This window comes from Babylonia areolata, chromosome 13 (assembly GCF_041734735.1).
Source record: "Babylonia areolata isolate BAREFJ2019XMU chromosome 13, ASM4173473v1, whole genome shotgun sequence".
NCBI classification, from domain to species: Eukaryota; Metazoa; Mollusca; class Gastropoda; order Neogastropoda; family Buccinidae; genus Babylonia; species Babylonia areolata.
Window position 1 is genome coordinate 37,991,510 of NC_134888.1, and position 19,557 is coordinate 38,011,066.

The 19,557-nt window shown below is 40.6% G+C and overlaps 2 protein-coding genes across 7 annotated transcripts in view; both read left to right on the top strand.

Moving 5' to 3' along the window:
* Nucleotides 1–7,594, top strand: part of LOC143289253 (E3 ubiquitin-protein ligase TRIP12-like) — a 68,752-nt gene extending 61,158 nt beyond the window's left edge. For all 6 annotated transcript variants that reach the window (XM_076598238.1, XM_076598235.1, XM_076598239.1 and 3 more), the window contains 3 exons: nt 855–968; nt 1,331–1,529; nt 1,915–7,594. In XM_076598238.1, coding sequence (XP_076454353.1) covers nt 855–968; nt 1,331–1,529; nt 1,915–2,111 — 510 coding nt within the window. In that variant the 3' untranslated portion in view covers nt 2,112–7,594. The remainder of the gene's footprint in view (nt 1–854; nt 969–1,330; nt 1,530–1,914) is intronic.
* Nucleotides 7,595–13,671: 6,077 nt separating this feature from the next.
* The window catches only part of LOC143289255 (serpin B6-like), a 9,215-nt gene continuing 3,329 nt past the window's right edge, over nt 13,672–19,557 (top strand). The window contains exons 1-6 of the mRNA XM_076598241.1: nt 13,672–13,779; nt 15,528–15,710; nt 16,718–17,005; nt 17,663–17,879; nt 18,365–18,522; nt 18,812–18,920. Coding sequence (XP_076454356.1) covers nt 13,719–13,779; nt 15,528–15,710; nt 16,718–17,005; nt 17,663–17,879; nt 18,365–18,522; nt 18,812–18,920 — 1,016 coding nt within the window. The 5' untranslated portion in view covers nt 13,672–13,718. The remainder of the gene's footprint in view (nt 13,780–15,527; nt 15,711–16,717; nt 17,006–17,662; nt 17,880–18,364; nt 18,523–18,811; nt 18,921–19,557) is intronic.

The following is a 19,557-nucleotide window of genomic DNA, read 5'->3' on the forward strand; positions in this document are numbered from 1 at the left end:
TGAAGGATGAGAACAACATAAAGTCTGTCCATTAATCTGAACTGTTTCATGGGAGGTGCCTGATTAAGCTTTGAAGTATCTTCTGTGTTTTTTTGTTGTTTTTTTTACCATTTTTTGTAATCTGGTGATGGTGAATTTTGTAATCAGCCTTGTCTTGTTTGCTTTAAAGATGATTTGTCAATGTGTGTTTTGCAGGTTGTTGTTGTTTTTTTCTTGTCTTTTTTTGAAATGTGAGAGATATGCTTGTTCAACATGGTTGAATTTTTCATTTAGTTGGGGCAGTCTTGATATGTCTCTGTGAGGTTGGCTGGACTATAAGCTGTAATGTCAAAGATGATTTCCCCAAACTGTCTTTTTGTGTTTATGTTGATCTGTTTATGTGAGGGTTGGGGTGAGGCGGGAGATGTGTGCGAGTCGTAAGTGTTGTTAAACCTTTTTGTGTTAATTTTAGCAAGTTTGTATCTTGGTATCTTTATTATATGGGTGAGGTGAAAGAGCTGTGTGAGTTGTAATTTAAGTGAGTTTTGTGTCTTAAAATTTTACTGTGGGAATGAGTTGAGAGAGCTGTGTGAGCCATGAATGATAAACTGTTTTTAAATGGTTAGCGCGTTGTACCTAATCTTTTTTTCTTTAAATTTTTTTTTTTTTTTTTGTATTCCCGTTTCTTATTTATAATAGGTGTATTGTTAAAATCACCTAGAGCGGTAGGGTAAGCGCTGTACAAATGTACATTATGATTATTATTATTGTTATATCGGCCCACTATATTGGGAGTTTGTGGCATGTAACTACTGCATAGATAGTGAGATGTATTGTGTGCTGATGTGTTCCGTGTTTGCTTTCTGTTTGGCCAGCTGGTGATCCACTGGACACTGGTGGAAGGTGTGTCCCGGCAGTTTGAAGCGTTCAGGGAAGGGTTTGAGAGTGTGTTTCCTTTGTCATCGCTGCAGTGTTTCTACCCTGAGGAGGTGAGTGGGGTCACTTGTCTGTAAAAAGGTAGAATAGCAGGATGTGCTTTAAGATCACATGTGTGGGTGTGAAATTTCTGGATATTTTGCAATATGCACTTTTTGGAAAAGAAAAACAGCAGTGTGTTATGTACAGTATTGGGTTTTGAATTATCCAACTTTTTTATTTGAGGGTCAAGATGACACAGAAGCTGTTTTGTGTTCATGTATATTAGAAACTTATTCCAGTGCATACTTTCCACCCACTAAACTGAAGGTCTGTAATTTCGTATTCCTGTTTTTCGTGGGTTGGTGTACTAATGACCCCTGTACCTCCTTCTGTGGTAAGGGTGTTTGTTTATTCATTTTTTTCCCCTGGCCAGTTGGAACAGCTGTTCTGTGGGAGTCAGTGGGGTCCATGGGACGTGAAGATGTTGATGGAGAACTGTCGGCCAGACCACGGCTACACACACGACTCCAAGGCTGTGGTCTTCCTCTACCAGCTCTTGGCTTCCTTTGATCTCCAGCAGCAGCGAGACTTTCTTCAGTTTGTCACTGGCTCTCCCAGGTTACCTGTTGGAGGTGAGTTCTTCCTTAGCGCTGTGGTGATGGTACTGTAGTGTGTGTGTGGTGTGGTGATGTCGGCTCTGTCTGTGCGATCAGTTTTACTTCATGGCGTGCTAATGTGTTGGGATGTTCTGTAAGTCTTGTTCTTATTTAGAGCGTTTCAGATGGTCTTCTGTTGTTTGTTTTTTGAGGGCTAGATATTGTGCTGGGAGAATAACTTAAACATTTGTGTGGGCGTCTGTGATTGTTTTTTTAATTTGTAGTTTCTTTTTTACTCAGCTTTATTCATTATTTATTTATTGGAACCATGAATTTCTGTACCTGTGTTTTGACAATAAACCAGCCATGAGTTTTGAGTGAAGTTGATGACTGAGGCATTTTTGCTCCACTTTGCTCCCAGGTTTCCGCAGCTTATCCCCACCACTGACAATCGTGCGCAAAACGTTTGAAGCTGGAGAGAACCCCGACGACTTCCTGCCTTCAGTCATGACCTGTGTCAACTATTTGAAGCTTCCAGACTACTCCTCACTGGAGATCATGAGAGAGAAACTTCAGATTGCCGCCCATGAGGGGCAGCTGTCGTTCCACTTGTCCTAGTGCACACTGAGTCCTGTGGACTCCCAAAAGAAAGAAAAAACAAACAAAAAAAACGTAAGAAAGAAAAAGAAGAAAGCTGTTTGTGCATTTTTGGTGTTGGTGTAGGAGTATGTGGGTGCAAGTGTGTCATCAGTTTGGTGGAAGTGGAGTTCGTACGTGTGTGTGTGTGTGTGATGTGTGGAGAGGGTTAGCTGTTGCCTGGATGTCACACTGGAGACTAGTTTTGGGACATTTGTGTGTGGCTCAGACAGCAAGATGGTGAAGTGTTCTCTGTGTGGCTGTGTACTGTTTGTTACCAATTCAACAGAATGTGATGTGCGTAACAAAACAAAAAAAAAGCTAAAGGCTGGAATGTTTATGAGACTGTGCCAATATGGATACTTTTGCTAACAGAAAAGAGAAGGTTTATTTTGTTACTCCTTCCTGCCCGGCTTTACCACAGGCAGAATGGACCCTTTTCCCAAGCCCTATGTACATTGTACATGTAACGGTGTTTGTGAATGTGTGGCAAAGAGTTGGTCCTGCGTCTGGCGAGGCGTTTGACATCACACTTCATCCGTTCTGGTCAGACATGAAATGAGATATTGTTGGCCTTACGTCTGTCTGTGTGGTACATTGCAGTGTTGTGTTGGAGTGTCACTGCAGTGACTTTAAAAAAGATACTGAAAGCCTTCTCAGTGCTCTGTTGATCTGCGTCTCAGTTTTATTTCTGGTTTTAACTTTTTTTTTGGCTTTTCTTTTTTTAAACTTGTGTACTAATAATGTTAGCCTAACATTTCTTTCCATTGGTAAAAATTTCCTTTTTTCGGTGAATGTGTTGTCTCCTGTTTCATTTTTCTTTCTTCCTTTGATTATTTTGATTCATTATTTTGAGTGTATTTTAGTGTGTGCATGTGTTTGTGTGTGTCTGTTTCCATGATTTGATTTCATCTTTTTTCTTTTCCGATTTTTCATTGTTTATTCACATTATTAATGTACTTGAGTGATGCTATTATGAATGATGCTGATTTTGTTTTTCTTTTTCGTAATCTCAAAATTTATTTTCCCTTCGTTTGCAATGTCATAAGTATTAAAACAAATGAACATCAGCTGAACGTGAACATCATCTTAATGTCATAAAGTAGATCATGATTGCAAATAAAAATATTGTAACTGTTCTGCTTTTGTCCATTGTTATATTTTGTTCATGTTTCTCATGCAAATTCTTACAGACAGAGACACATGCACACACAGGCATTCTAACTCTTGCTTATGCACTGCAACAGCATAGATACTATAGATATATAGTAGCCACAAAGACATATATATCCATACACACACTCACTCACACACACACACATGCACACACACACACAATCTTGTTTTGACAATGTTTCAAGTATATTTTCACATTTTGGAAAAAGACACTTCATTTGAATATTAATTGTGTGTGTGAGTGCGTGGAGACATTATGGATTGAAGCTAGAAACTGCAGATCAAAAGCACAAGTGAACTGAAATGTTGCCTCATGTTCCACTCGACCCACTTTTCTGTGTCGTTTCACTCTGTACTGTCACACTTGTTACACTTACAGGCACATGCTGACAATGCATGCACACCCACACACATGCATGATGCATCTACATGCTTACACACATTCACACAAGCTTTCCCCCCACAGAAAGAGTTAACTCTGTTCACTTGTGTAAGGGGACAAAACCCAGTTGTTTTTTTGTGGAGAAATCAGAAATTGTGACTTTCCAGTAAATAAGACCATGCGTGCCTAATGTAAAGCTTGTGAGAGGCCAAACGTGAGCAGACAGAATGAGTAATTGTTCAGAATATGATTATTTCAAAATAACTGGTCCTTCCTTGCCCAGTAAGACCTGTGATGTGGAGCTGTGATCCATTGAGGCCATCAACTGAATGATTCACGTCAAGAGAATGACTATAAATATTTTTAATAAAAGCTCTGGTCCTTACATTATGAAAGCATGAAACGATTACTGTCTGTGGTTGGTTGGTTGACTTTAACACATCTGTTTTGCTAACAATTGGAACTGCTTACCACTTCGAGTTTTGAAATACATAGGTGTTTTGGAATGTGTGTGTATTGGACATTTAACAGACTGTTTTTTCTCTTTCAGCTTGTTTCAGTATCCACACCTCAGAGTGTGTACTTCCCTAACCCCCACCATTTTACCTATCACTTGAGAGTTGTATCTCAAAAATAAAGGGAAAGAAAATTTCCTTTTCTACTTAATTTTTGGATCAGTTCAGTTTGTACATTTGTAATTTAAATCAGACCAGCAGCCATATTCTTTTTCCCCTTTAAAGAAAACAAAGTTTAAAAATGATGGCATGTCTGCAGCCTAGACATTTTCAATATGACGGGAATTTACAGATGTGCAATGCTCACCATTATGAGATGCTGCCAAATGTGAATTGAACATGGTAAGTTTGCTAGTTCTTATTATCAGCTGAACCGGGAGTATACAAAGGAACCCCGATACCTTATTCCTGTTTACAATAGAATGACTAAAGTGCAAGGGCTCTTCACCAGTCAGCAAGTAATTTTCAGATAAATGCAGCTTTCTTAGTGCGTTTTGTTTATACCACTGTTGATGGCAAGCTCCATGTTGCTTACTATGCTGTTATGCCCAGTGGCATGATTTTTGTCTTGGAAGCAGTTGGGAGATTTGTGTTTTTTTGTTGTTTGTTTTGTGAAAGGATTTTGGATTATGAATAGAATCAGGATGACAAAAACAAAAAATCAAACTGAGATCGCATGGGAACAGGACAGACCAACACAAGGGGGTTCAAGTTTTGTTTTGTTTTTCTTCACTTGTGGTTTATTAACTTTTTTTCCCTTTAATATCATCGTCTGTGTCCATGGATTATCAGTGTAATTGACCTGAGGTGGAAAAAGTGTTGATATCCAACAGCATTGATCTATGATTGCCCATCCACCTCTTGTTCAACTGTTTGGATGTAGCTGACAACCAAAGCAGGGTGAGAGAGATTTGTGCAGATCTCTGTGTGTGTTCATTTGTGTGTGTGCTATTGTGGTCTTTCTTTGATAATCATTTTCAGTACATTGTGTGTGTATGTGTGTGTGCTTTTGTGGTCTTTCTTTGATGATCATTTTCAGTACATTATATGTGTGTATGTATGTTATTAAGTAATAATATTCAATTGAAGAAATATCCTTTCTTGTTGATATGGGTCAGTGTCAGCATATTTTCCTTTGTGGAGATTTTTTTTTTTTTTAATGAAGTAGATGTTCTTTTTTCTCTTTTGTTTGTTGTGTTGCTATTTTTATGAAGCCCAGAATATTTTGTTGATAGTTTCTGTGATGAATACGAATACAAGTAGTGGGTTTTTGTTTTTATCTTCATTTTTGGCTACATTACTGATACTTTATTTGTCATCCCACCATTTGGTTAGGGTTTCTATATGTGTGTGTGTGCATGTGCATTTCTGAAAGAATCTCTCTTTCTCAAGCTGTAGTGAGAGTCGGTTCAAGTTTAATCCTCATTTCTGTTTTTCATTACATCAGCAGATTATAGCACCAACAGCATTACTATTCACTTTCACCAGTCCAGTTTTACTGTAATGTATCAGAAACGGCTCTGCTCATTTTTTTTTTTTTTTTTCCTTTTGCATTTTATGAACTGTGCAATGTTAAACATCCTATTGACATCCTGAAAGTTGGGGTTGACCACTTTCTTTCGAGACTGGAGATTTGGCTTGTGTTGCAAATAAATGATGATGTCTCATGATCTCTTTTGACATAATAATACCATATTGCACCAGGACATGTTGCAAATCAGTGTAGTGAAGTCATTTGGGGGTCTCCGATTCACTGCCCCATATTCTGCACGGGAATGGGGTTACCTGTGACGTATGGTTTGAAGGTTGTATGATGTACTGTCACATTATCCTTAGGATAATTGAAACATTTGGTGTCAGGATTTATCCTGAATCAATGTTAAAGTGCAAGCACTTTTATACAGGGTATGTGAATGTGCATAATGCCAATTATAGATTATTTTGTAGACCTACTGAATAGTAAAACTTCAGAAAAAAAACATGCATAGATTGAACACAACATTTTCACATTCAGAACCTCATAATTATGTTGTATGAAAATTACCTTGATGAGCTCAAAGTCAACTGAGTGTCAAATCATTCCACAGACCTGCCTATCCTTTCAGTGACTGAAGAGAAAGGTGTTAGTCATTCACACCATGGTCCAGTTGACATGCCTTAACATCAGCCCATGGTGCCCTGTCAAAACATCTGAATTGTTCATGTGGTAAATGTCAGCCAGTGTACTCACTCCTAGCAGCTATGTAATATCAGTTCATTTTTGTGTGAAAATGCCTGGCCAAGTGGGCAAGGACAGAGAGATTAAAGACTAAAATAATGAACACGTAGAAAGTGATGGCCATGTCTTGTTAGGCAAACTTGATTTTAACTGTTGTTCCAGTCTGAAGCCTGAAACATTGAGGGGGGTGGGATATAGGTTTTTAAAATGAACTGTCTTGAAAGAAAAATACAGTTATGTACAAACCTCCTGCACACACACACACACATTTGGAAGGTGGGCAGGTCTGCCTCCATCAAGTGTCATTCCTTGAGAGAGAAGAGAGAAATTACTGTACAATGGCAAGTTCTTGTTCATTCATCACAGTCGCTTGGTGACACATTGGTGGAGACTTGAACACAGTTGAATCATACTCTGAAACAGTGCTTTATTGGAGCCATATTGACAAAGTTCTGTAACATAAACGTGTGTGACTAAGTGTCGGACACACCATGAAGAAAAAAACTGTTTTGTTGTTTCTTCTTTTTCCTTGTGGAGTAGTAGATCGGGAAGATTTTGATTTTGCTTCCATTTAGGTTTCAATGAACGTGTCGATGTGAATATGTTGCAGTGGTATGTTTTTCAGTTTCTGTGGGTATAATGATGACATTACTATGTTTGGTAGTTAGAAACAGCGGCAGGTTGTGTCTACTGATAGGAGAACAGGGGGTGTTCACAGGTCTAGCTATCACAGCTCTGCCCATTGGGGCTTGTGCGCAAGTGCTGTAAGAGGGTGGGAAAACAATGTTTTATTGATTTGGTTGATTGACTTGATTTATCTTCTCATATGTGTTGGTGTGTTCATCTTGTACTTTTGGGTGTTGGAGTCTGTCATTTTGTGCGTACCACAGATGATATGAGTGTGTGTGCACCGCAAGGGGCAGTATCTGTGCAGGCTTATAATGCCTGGCGAATGTGGAGGGGGAGTGGGGTGGAGATGGGGGCTGTTCAAGAAAGACTGGAGCACTTTGGGAAAACGTGTGTGTGTGTTACGGGAGAATGCCCTGGATGTTGTGTGTCTACCTGTGTATGGTCAACAGAACACATTTAATCGCTGTATACTTTTTAAGATTAAAAAAAAAAGTGTGATGATTATTATTATGATGTTATGATCAATAAAGTTTGTCGAAATTGAGATTTGTGGAGCTTTGAAAAGATTGTCAGTGGAAATGTTTTGGTTTGTGTATGTGAGGAACTGAATCTTAGATTTTATGCATTGAACTGAGTAGAATTGCTGTTATTAACCACTTCAGTGCCCGATGATGTGTGAAAATACATATTTGTCTGCAAAAATGCTTTGCTATTAGCCCCAGGATGTATATCTGTCTGTGAAATTTCAGGATTTTTCACAGTTCTATTTGAAAGTTAATATGTCCAACCAGCCACCATTCAGAACACTTGATATGTTAACTCTCTCCATACGAACGGCGAAAGAGACGACGTTAAAGCGTTTCACCCCAATTACCACCATCAAAATATTGCAAGTGGAAGGCTCTTATACTGAAGAGGTGAATGTTGACAAAGAATACCACAATTCTGACGACAGAAGCTAAAGGTTGGGTCATTCAGACACCCACTGGACATCCGAGGGGTCTGTGTTGAGGAGAAAAGAGGGCTGGCCGTACTGAGTGAGTTAACTTTCATTGACTGCAAGGAGCAACAGCCAGTTGTGCTTTGTATGGTAATTACTGGAAGTTTATTGTCAGTACCCTACATGACTGTCAAAATGGTGGACGGCGAAGCACAACCTGGCCTTGTGGCTTTAAACAGCAGAGAGTTGCGAAAACCCCTTGTGGTTTTGTCATCCAAGGTATTGCTTGAAGGGTTTATATCATTATGTCATTGAAGACGATGAAGTTAGTGCTTGTGGTGACAAAATCTTGTCAGATGGTTTACTTGACAAGAATGACAGAGTGATGATATGCAGAGAGGGTGGCAGTAGTCGTAGCGCTAGATTTTGCTATGAAAAGAGAGAGAATGTACAGCTAGATTTTGCAATGAAAAGAGAGAATGTACAGCTAGATTTTGCAATGAAAAGAGAGGGAATGTACAGCTAGATTTTGCAATGAAAAGAGGGAATGTAGAGCTTGATTTTGCAATGAAAAGAGAGAATGTAGAGCTAGATTTTGCAATGATAGAGAGAGAATGTAGAGCTAGATTTTGCAATGAAAAGAGAGAATGTAGAGCTAGATTTTGCAATGAAAGGAGAGGGAATGTAGAGCTTGATTTTGCAATGAAAAGAGAGAATGTAGAGCTAGATTTTGCAATGATAGAGAGAGAATGTAGAGCTAGATTTTGCAATGAAAAGAGAGAATGTAGAGCTAGATTTTTTGCAATGAAAGGAGAGAGAATGTAGAGCTAGATTTTGCAATGAAAAGAGAGAATGTAGAGCTAGATTTTGCAACGAAAAGAGAGAATGTAGAGCTAGATTTTGCAGTGAAAAGAGAGAATATAGAGCTAGATTTTGCAATGAGAGAGAATGTAGAGCTAGATTTTGCAATGAAAAGAGAATGTAGAGCTAGATTTTGCAATGAAAAGAGAGCGCTACATGAGCCCAAGATGAGCTCTGTGGCTGTAACGTTGAGTTCAACAAAGACAACTGTCCATTATTCAAGGCAGAGAGGAAGGAAGAGATTGACAAAGGGGGTGGAACACTTTGTTTATTGCATGAATCACTGGACCTGCATGATTTTCGAAAAGCGTGCTCGCTTTGACCAAAAAAGGGAATCAGTTATCACTTGCAAGCGAAATTCTCAACCCTCTCCCCTGCACTGTGTGCCAGCTGAGTCACTGTTAACCTCTTCGATTTTGTCAGAAAGTGGGCTTGAGGTGGGTGGGTTTGGCATGTGAAGGACATAAATGTGCGCACGTGTGTGTGTGTGATTGATTTCTATTTCTCTTAAAAATGCTTAACTAAAGAAACGCTTGCTGAGTTAATTTTCACTGCAGTCGCCAATATGATTAAGTGAATGATGGGCTGAAAATGTGTGATTCATGACTCGATGAGAACAAAGAGTGCGGTGATACATTTGGTTTAGAACTTTTGTATATTTTTTAGGTTCTTTTTAAGCTGCTTTTACTGTAACATCTGTAACATAATTCAGATAGCATGTGAAATTTGTTAGCTTACATTTATGGCCCACCCATTGCTAACCAGTGTGCTAAATAAGCTTCAAACTATCTGAAATTGTTAGTATGCTCATTTTCCTTTCAGCTAATTATGGGTTATGCATATTTTCTTGCAGTAGTTTGCTATTTAAAAAAAAAAAAAAAAAAAAAAAAAAAAAAAAAAAATTACCCACCATCCACATCACAAAATCCGCTTAGTATACAGGAAGCACAAAGTCAAAATGATGCCCTGCACAGAAGAAGTTAATTAGACTTTTTCATGCACTCCTTTTTATTTTAAGTTTTATGATGAGTGGAAACTGGTGAGACGTCAAGGTCATCAACATAAAAAAAGAAAGAAAAAAAACCAAAACAAAAAAAACAAAAAAAAAAAAACGGACTCACAACTTGCATCCATTTTTCATCCAATATGGTACAATGACCAGTCATTGTGATAAAATAATTTCTTTTGAAATCCCAAATCAAGGTGACATGTCAAAGAAAAAGATTGTGGGAACAAGAAAGGCAAGGTCTTGAATCTAATTTCATCCGCTAGTTTGTCTTGATGAGATTAAAGCTCAACAGAGGCAAGGTCAGGAGTCAAAAGTTGGGGTCTTCTTCTGCGTTCACTCGTATGCGCACGAGTGGGCTTTTACGTGTATGACCGTTTTTACCCCGCCATGTAGGCAGCCATACTCCGTTTTCGGTGGTGTGCATGCTGGGTGTGTTCTTGTTTCCATAACCCACCGAACGTTGACATGGATTACAGGATCTTTAACGTGCGTATTTGATTTTCTGCTTGCATATACACACGAAGGGGGTTCAGGCACTAGCAGGTCTGCACATATGTTGACCTGAGAGATCGTAAAAATCTCCACCCTTTACCCACCAGGCGCCGTCACCGTGATTCGAACCCGGGACCCTCAGATTGACAGTCCAACGCTTTAACCACTCGGCTATTGCGCCCGTTAAAAAGTTTGGGTCAAAAGCTGGTTATATGGAAAAAATGTATAAACATTTAGGTTTGATTTTCTTTCTTTATTTTTATATATCAAATTCAGGTAAATGATTATGGCTAGAACATAAGCCTTTTGAATATGAAGTTAAAAGCCAATGTCATAACAAACTGATTGAAAATGCCGTGTTGTGATATGGTACCATATTATTGAATCAAGTGGATATCACATGTGAGTCTTAAATGCTTTGTCCTTGCACAAAAAAAGAAGACTCAAGTTGTAGTCTTCGGAATCAATCTGTCTCGGTTTTGTGTTTGTATCCATGGTATTTTCTCAAATATCACAAGTTGTAAAACGGCATGATGGTAGATATTGATAAAAGATTTGTTTAATTACACATACTTTGACCGTGACCCACTGGTGCAGACTCTGGCAGGGGTCTGGACTCCTGTCCTGTCCAAACTATTGATAAAAAACCTGTTAAATGCATGCGCTGCAGGATTGTAGATATTTTATTGATAAGTCTTTACAGTCATCCCCTTCATGATGTTGCAGTTTGTAAGTAGGATCAAGATCATACCATGGCATGTTAGAATTAACGTAAAATTAACGTACAGCGAATGGTAAAAAAAGTAGCCTTATTGAAATTCAGGTTCAAAGGGCTAGGGGTGTGTGTGTGTGTGTGTGTGTCTGGGAGAGAGTGGGTGGATGAGTGGGTGGGTGGGTGTGAGAGAGAGAAAGAACTGAACTGAAAGTTTGGTGGGTTTTTTGTGTGTTTTTCTCTCTCTCATTTTTCTCCCTTTATATAGTTCGGAGGGTGGTAGGCGAAGAGGGAGGCAAGCCAAATGCTGGATGGACAACATCAAGGAATGGACCAATATGGATAGCGCTACGCTGATACGACAGGCAGAAGATAGAACCGGATGGCGTCGTCTGACTACGGAATCGTCCCTCATGTCTCCTCTACGCCCATCCCGGGCAGGAGAATGAATGGAATGGAATAGTTCGGAAAAGACAGGAACAGAATCCTAATAACTAGTTACAAAGGAAATTGTATTACCACTACCACTGCTACTACTACTACTAGTACAACTACTGTTGCTGCTGATAATGCTGCTGCTGCTGCTGATAATAATAATGATAAGCATGACTTTCCCATAGTGCCATACACTAACACATTGCAAGAAAGCATGGGTCAGCTGGTCCAGCTGTCCAGCTGATCGACACGCACCTGTTTGGTGGACACTCACCTTTTGGCACACTGATGAGTGGTAGTTTCGTATGGACTGTATGATCTTACATCATCTGCCGCAGTTGATTCCCATGTGTCCGCTGCGGGTTTGAAGGACGGGTTTCCACTACCGCTAAACGCCTCATATCTGTCTCTGTCCGTCTTTCTCTCTGTCCCTGTCTGTCTGTATGTCTCTGTCTCTCTCTGTGTCTCTGTCTGTCTCTTTCTGACTGGGCCTACCCCTTAACCCCTCTCTCCCACTCTTCCACTCTCCCCCCCCCCTCTCTCTGTGAGCCTCTCTTCCAAGGTACGTCTCCCGTGCAAAATTGTGTTTGAAATACTACTTGTTGTCTGTAAGCGTTTTATGTACTTCAAAAACGAGGATGTAATTCTGTCGTCTCATGTCATAAAGGGTGTTTAATTACACGTACTTAACCGTGACCCAACTAGGTGTTCAGCCTATGACAGCCAAGTTTCAGTATTCTCTCTTTCGTTGTAACAATAAGTATGAAAAATGATCAAACTAGCCAGTATTTCTACCGTTGTAAAATTCACAATTATTGTCATTGTTTATCTCTCTGGACAATCCAAAACACACTGACGACCAGGCGCTTGTTGGACAGTGATGCTTCAGAAGAAGAAAAAAGAGGATGGAGAAGGTGGGGAAGGGAGAAAGAAAAAATAGAAAAAGTGAAAAGGGCACGTAAGACCGTATGGCTGTGTCTGGAGTGGCACTGTCTTCATCTGTCTGCGGGCAGGGGCGGTTTGGTCTGTGGGGTGTGCTCAGCAGCTGGAGGGTGGTGTCTTTTGCCGGTGGGCTCTGCAGTCATGAAATACTGGCTGGTACACCCATGGGGATACTTCTTTTAAGGCTGTCGCGAGTTGCATACTGTGGTCTCTTTTGCCTCTGTTCGGGAGCAGTTATGTCCCTTGAATTCTTAATGGAGTATCCTGTGCGTGGCTGCACCCATGGTGATTCTGAACACAGGGTGGTGCAGGATTGTTCCAAGGGCGGGTGGATACGGTGCTTCTCTGGGTCCTCCCCAGCACCTACGGTTGTTTCTCTTTCTTCTTTGCCAGGACTAGGCTGACCCTGGAGAAAGGTCCAGTGACGGTGAGGAAGGACCCACTGACCACAGGGAAAGTCCTGTTGACAGTGGGAAAGACTACAACTTGGGATTCTCTCTTGAGGGCACATGAGACCGTATGGCTGTGTCTGGAGTGGCACTGTCTTCATCTGTCTGCGGGCAGCGGCGGTTTGGTCTGTGGGGTGTGCTCAGCAGCTGGAGGGTGGTGTCTTTTGCCAGTGGGCTCTGCAGTCATGAAATAATGGCTGGGACACCCATGGGGATACCTCTTTTAAAGCTGTCGCGTGTTGCATCCTGTGGTCTATTTTGCCTCTGTTCGGGAGCAGTTATGTCCCTTGAATTCTTAATGGAGTATCCTGTGCGTGGCTGCACCCATCATGAACACAGTGCAGGCCTCCAAGGATGGTGCAGGATTGTTCCAAGGGCGGGTGAAGACAGTGCTTGTATGGGTCCTCCCCAGCACCTACGGGTGTTTATCTTTCTTCCTACGACCAGGCGCTTGTTGGACAATGATGCTTCTGAAGAAGAAGAAAGAGAGGATGGAGAAGGTGGGGAAGGGAGAAAGAAAAAAATATAAAGTGAAAAGTCTGCTTTTCCTGCCTCATTGAATGGCGAATTAAGCTAGTTCCCATATATAGTACACATCCAACTCTCTCTCTCTCTAAACCAATCTGGAAAATGAAAAACATGAGCACAGTACGTTTGCCTCCGTAAAACAAAGAATAATTACTATTTTGTCTTTGAAGAATCCCAAATACACTTGCAATCGAGCGCCTGTGGGACACTGATGCTCATGATTATGTAAATAAGGTCACATGATCACCAGTCAAAAGAATGTGGTGAAGGCTGGATTCCTGACTGGTCACACTCGGCAAGATGGCCAAGTTGTTTGGACGTCTCACTCTGATCTGCCTGAGTACTCTGCTTGTGTTTGCCGGTGGGTCGTTGCTTTTTTCTGTTTCTTTTCAATTAGTTTCTTATTTTTTTCTTTTTATTTATTCATTTATTTATTTTTAATTTAATATATTTATATTTATATACACCTTCCTCCTTTATCTTTCTTTGTTTTACTTTCTTTGCATTTTTTGTCTCGTATCATTATTCCTTTCTTTTTTCTTCTTTTTTCTTCTCTTCTATTTTTGTTTCTGTTTCCATTTTCCTTTCTTTCTTTCTGTCTTTCTCTCATAATAGTGATGATGATGATGATGATGATGATGATGATCATTCTCCTCCTCCTCAACTTCTTCTTAAGCTCCATGATCGTTCTGTTTCTGGCATTTAAAAATAAGTTCTTTTGATATGATTCCAGGTTAGATTATGTATTTTTTTCTTCTTCTTTTTAAAATTTTTATTCTTCTCCATGTATCATTATTTCTTTTCTTTCTTTCTTTCTTTGTTGTTGTTGTTGTTGTTGTTGTTATTGTTGTTGTTGTTGCTGCTGCTGCTGCTGCTGCTGCTGCTGCTGTTTATTTCTGGTTTTGTTTTGTTTGTTTATTTCTTTATTTCTAAGCAAGGCATAGACCAAGGCAATTAGTGGGTTAGAGCTCTTGATCTGATACAGCCAATTCATAAATCATGTATTGACATCTTTATACTGATTTATTCACCCACGTATTTATTAATTTATTCACGAACTTGCATCTTTTCCTGATTCGATAATGACATTCGCCACAGTGATGATGAATTACACAGATCTGCCCCTTCCCTATCTCTGTGGCTGCCTTCACCTCTACATTCCATCTCGCTCTCTACGATTGGCTTCGAATCCACTCTGTTTACGCATCCTTAGATTCAAACACTCGACTGTTGGCCGCCGTTCTTTCTCTGTCTCTGGACCTTGCAATTGGAATGAACTTCCTCTTTCGCCTCGTCAAGTCTTCACACTCAGCTCTTTTAATTCTGGCCTTAAAACCCACCTCTTCCCAAAATAGCCTCCCTCCCCTGCCTCTTCCTTTTCTTCAGTTTCTCCAGTTTAGAGTTATGCATGCGTGTGAATGACTGGTGCGAAAGCGCTTTGATTTGTATCTGCACAAGAATTAGCGCTATATAAATAACATTATTATTATTATTATTATTATCCCCCAATTCAATCATTCAACTCCCACCCCCCCTACTCAGAAAACCAGAACACATAATTTCAGCGTCTCTCTCTCTCTTGATATATACATGCAAACATACATCTCTCTCTCTCTTTCCGACTCTCTGTATATATATATATATATATATATATATATATATATGTGTGTGTGTGTGTGGAGAGAGGGAGAGAGAGAGAGGGGAATTTGACTGGAATGAAGACCGGAATATTCACCTCTCTCCCCGTCCCAAACAGTTCATGGAGGTCATGGTGCCAAGCTTTTGGATGAGACGATCAACCGAGGTCTGATGTGCAGCACGTACTTAGCGCACGTAAAAGATCCCGAGTTGTTCATGACAAAACAGCTTATGCAGAAATCCACTTTCATATATAACAAACGTGTACATACACATAAAAACTAAGATGGGTGGTGGAAGATTATCAAGATGGGCATTCCTCCATTCCTGAAATTCACACAGATAAAATTGTTGATATGCAAAACAACATGAACATAATCATTTAAATGTATATCACAATGTAGAAACAGAAACACGTTCATACGTATATCACCATAAAGCGTCTCCCATAAACTATCATTCCCCCCACAGTGACCCTGGTTCTCGCTGGCGACGACAATGCACGTGACGAAGATGATGACGTGGCACTCGCCAGAGGCCTGTACCGTCGCAGCCTTGGAAGTGTCCGTATGAGAGGGAAGACAGGACTCCGTGAGGACGAAATGGACAGATTCAGGCGACAAGCTGAAGAAAATAGTACACATTATGGAGAAGGTAAACATGCAGGAAAACCGCGATAGATTGAAAAGATCACTTTCCCTAGATAAAGTAAAATAATTAGATAAATAAGTAAAAGATACACAAACAGCGTAGCATTAATTGATTGATATGGATACTTATCCTCGGTCGGAGACCAAGCTCTAAGCTCTTTACAAACACGCACGGGGTTATTGGCACAACAGGCTGCCTGCCTGGGTACAGCCGACTGACATTCAATCAGATTTCAGGTACGCACACACGCACTCAGACACACATGAAACACTTTACGTGTATGACCTTTTTTAATTTTATTATTATTATTTACCCGACATGTAGGCGGCCATACTCTGTTTTCGGGGACATGCATGCTGGATATATTCTTATTTCCATAACCCACCGAACGCTGACATAGAAGGGGGTTCAGGCAGTAACAGGTCTGCACACATGTTCACCTGGGAGATCGGAAAAATCTCCATCCTTTACGCACCAGGCGCCGTCACCGAGATTCGAACCCGGGACCGTCAGATTGAAAGTCCAACGCTTAAACCATTCGGCTATTGCGCCCGTCACGGCATGACACCAAACAAAGAAGAAGAGAAGACCAGAAATGGTCAGGCTTCGTTCCTGAATATAGGGAAAGAGAATGAATCTTTATACTAGTAGTCTGATGATTGTTTCCACACTCTTTATCCATCATTTTCAACAAACATGCTGTGAGGAGTCTATCAGGGCTTTCAGATGACAAGTGGGCATAGAAAGCTTCATTTTGTTTTGTTGTGCTCATTTCTTGTGTTTCGTTTGTTGTTGTTGTTGTTCCTTCTGTTTGACTATGGCTCCTTTTTTTTGGGGGGGGTGGGGGGGTGGGGGGGGGGTGCGGGTGGGGGGGGGGTTGTTGTTGCAAACTATCTTTAAGTGAAATATCTGATGCTTTTGTTTCAATGATTCAACACATTGTACACAAAATATTTAATCTGTATGTTTTGCTTCAAATAATCTTCTGCTAATGTGCTCGGGACTACAAGTGGGAGGGGCAAATGTACTATGGCGATGGCCAAGACGAGCAAGAAGTCCTGGAAGAAGACGAGGAAGAGGACGAGGAAGAAGACCAGGACGTGGAAGAAGACCGGGACAAGGACGAGGCAGGGACGGGAACTCTCCGTTCAACCGACGTGACAGAAGACTGATTGGTCGGCTGACTGACGCCAGCGGGCAGTTCTCGCTCAACTTGTACGACGTCTTAAAGCAGGAAAACCCCGAAATGGTTTTCTCCCCCTACAGCATTCACAGCGCCCTCACCATGACTTACATGGGTAAGAGTCAGGGAATGCAGAGGCAGAGCATGCTATTAGTGAAAAGATATTTTTACTTTAAAAAACACACAATGTGGGTTTGTGTGCTTCATAGTCTCTTGGTTTAGGAGGTTAATTCGTTTTATGATTACAGTTAATATTTCTGATTTGGGCAGACAGGTAAAAGGGAGTGGTGTGTGGGTGTGGGGGAACAGCTGTGTGGGGACTCTTCTTATTCTTCTTCCTCGTCCTCATCCTCTTTTCCCTGAACTCTGTGAAGAATGGTTAAAACGCCCGACTGCCAACACAGAGAGTCTGTGAGGGTGTGGGTTCGAATCCCGCTCTCACCCTTTCTCCCAAGTTTGACTGGAAAATCAAATTGAGCGTTTAGTCTTTCAGATGAGACGATAAACCGAGGTACCATATGCAGCACGCTCTTGGTGCACTGAAAAAGAACCCATGGCAATGAGAGTGTTGTCCTCTTGCAAAATTATGTAAAAAGAAATCCACTCTGATAGGTACACAAATACATAAGCATGCCCTCAAGGCCTGACAAGCGCGTTCTATTATGCTGCTGTCAGGCATTTGCCTAGCAGACGTGGTGTAGCGTATATGGATTTGTCCGAACGCAGTGACGCCTCCTTGAGAAATTGAAACTGAAACTCGTGAAATTCGTAGGTGCACGGAGACACACAGCCAAGCAGATGATGAAAGTGCTGGGCCTGAAACGTCTGAAGAGAAACAACAAAGCTCACAGGGCCTACGCCGCTCTGGTCAACAGCCTGACCAACTCGGGCAACGTGACACTGAACGTGGCCAACGCTGTCTACGTCAAACCCAACCTGCCCATTGAGGACTCTTTCAGATCGGGACTGCAGGATATGTACAGAGCAGCGTGAGTAGTTCGGGCTTTTTCGTTTGTTGAAGAGAGATTGGGAGTAGTCTTGTTTCGTGTATTAAGTAGGACCTGGAAAGGGAAGTATGAGGGAGGGTGAGATACTGGGACCAGGCTTGTACTGTCAGGAAAATATGTCCACGTTGTTTTGCATGATCCTGCTGACAGAGAAACAGACAAACTGGAGGGAACAGATAATCCCTTTTTAAGGAGTGGAAAAACTCACGTGATTGAATTTTCTTCAGGTTTTATGAATAAACAGGAGTGAATACATAACCACCTTAACAAAGTGGAATCCTCACCTGTGTCAATTTTCTTCAGGTTTGATGAATAAACAGGAGTGAATACATAACATTCTTGGCAGAGTGGACCATTTGCATGATTCAATTCTCAGCAGGTTTGGTGGATAAACTAGAGTGAATACATAACCACCTCAACAGAGTTGAATACTTACCGCTGTGCTCACCTGTGTAAATTCTCTACAGGTTTGATGAATTTGACTTCGATGCTGAGGGGGGGCCGGAGGCTCCCATTAACAGCTGGGTTGCCACGGAAACTGAAAACAAGATCTTGAATTTATTGCAACCGGGCACCATTGATGATCGGACTGCCATGATCCTTCTGAATGCCATTTATTTCAAAGGTACGTTCATGTCTTGAAGGCCCAATTTTTTTTAAAGCAAAAAAAAAAAAAAAAAAAAAAAAAAAAAAAAAAAAAGCACATCAGTGCTTATCTATTATTCTCGAAAATAAAGAATGTTGCCTTTTCTTGTCTTCTCTCTGTGTCTCTCTCCTCTGTCTCTCTCTGTGTCTCTCTCCTCCTCCTCCTTCTGCTTCTGTTTCTTCTTCTTTTCGTTGTTGTGATAGACTGATTCTTTTGTGTGTGTGTGTGTGTGTGTGTGTGTGTGTGTGTGTGTGTGTGTGTTCTTTAGGTGGATGGAAGGAGAAGTTTGACGCACAGTCCACTTCAGACCAGCCGTTCTACAGGGATGATGGAACAACCACAACCGTGCAAATGATGACTCGTACTGGAGACTACAAGTAACATTAATACAATAAGATCAGCACAGTTTAGTCAGTCTGGGTCTTTTAAATAAGACAAAACAACACGAGTTATGGGCAGCAGTGTTCAGCGCCTTTCTCTTATCTGAAACACTGAAAGTTACTGTAACGTATAATTGTTTAATTTTTATGGTCCTCAATTGTTCATGTATTGTGTCATGCGTGCTTTTTGTTTGTTTGTTTGTTGTTTTTTTAAATACTTATTTTGGTCTTGTGTACGTTTCCTAACGTAAGTAGTTACAGGAAAGCAAGGACACAGCGCCCAATGATAAAAATCCAAAATCAATATTAAAGTGTTCCTTTCAGGGAACATTCTTGGTTTTTTTTACCCTTTCACATATCCTCTTGTCTCTAGCTAAGGATTTAGGTAGTAATTTCGCTATCATTAAAGACGGTAGTTTGAAACACCTCTCCCCAAAAGCCTTTGAAGATGTATATTTTTCAAAGTCTATAGATAAAGTATCTACACTTCATACGAAGATATTCAAATGATATGGAAAAACCCTACCTCAGCTGAATAAGTTAATTCACCTGAAACGATGCAAGGCATGCATTGTTATCAACCTTCTATAGAAATATCGTGTTTTTTTAGTGTTTTTTGTTTTGTGCACTTACT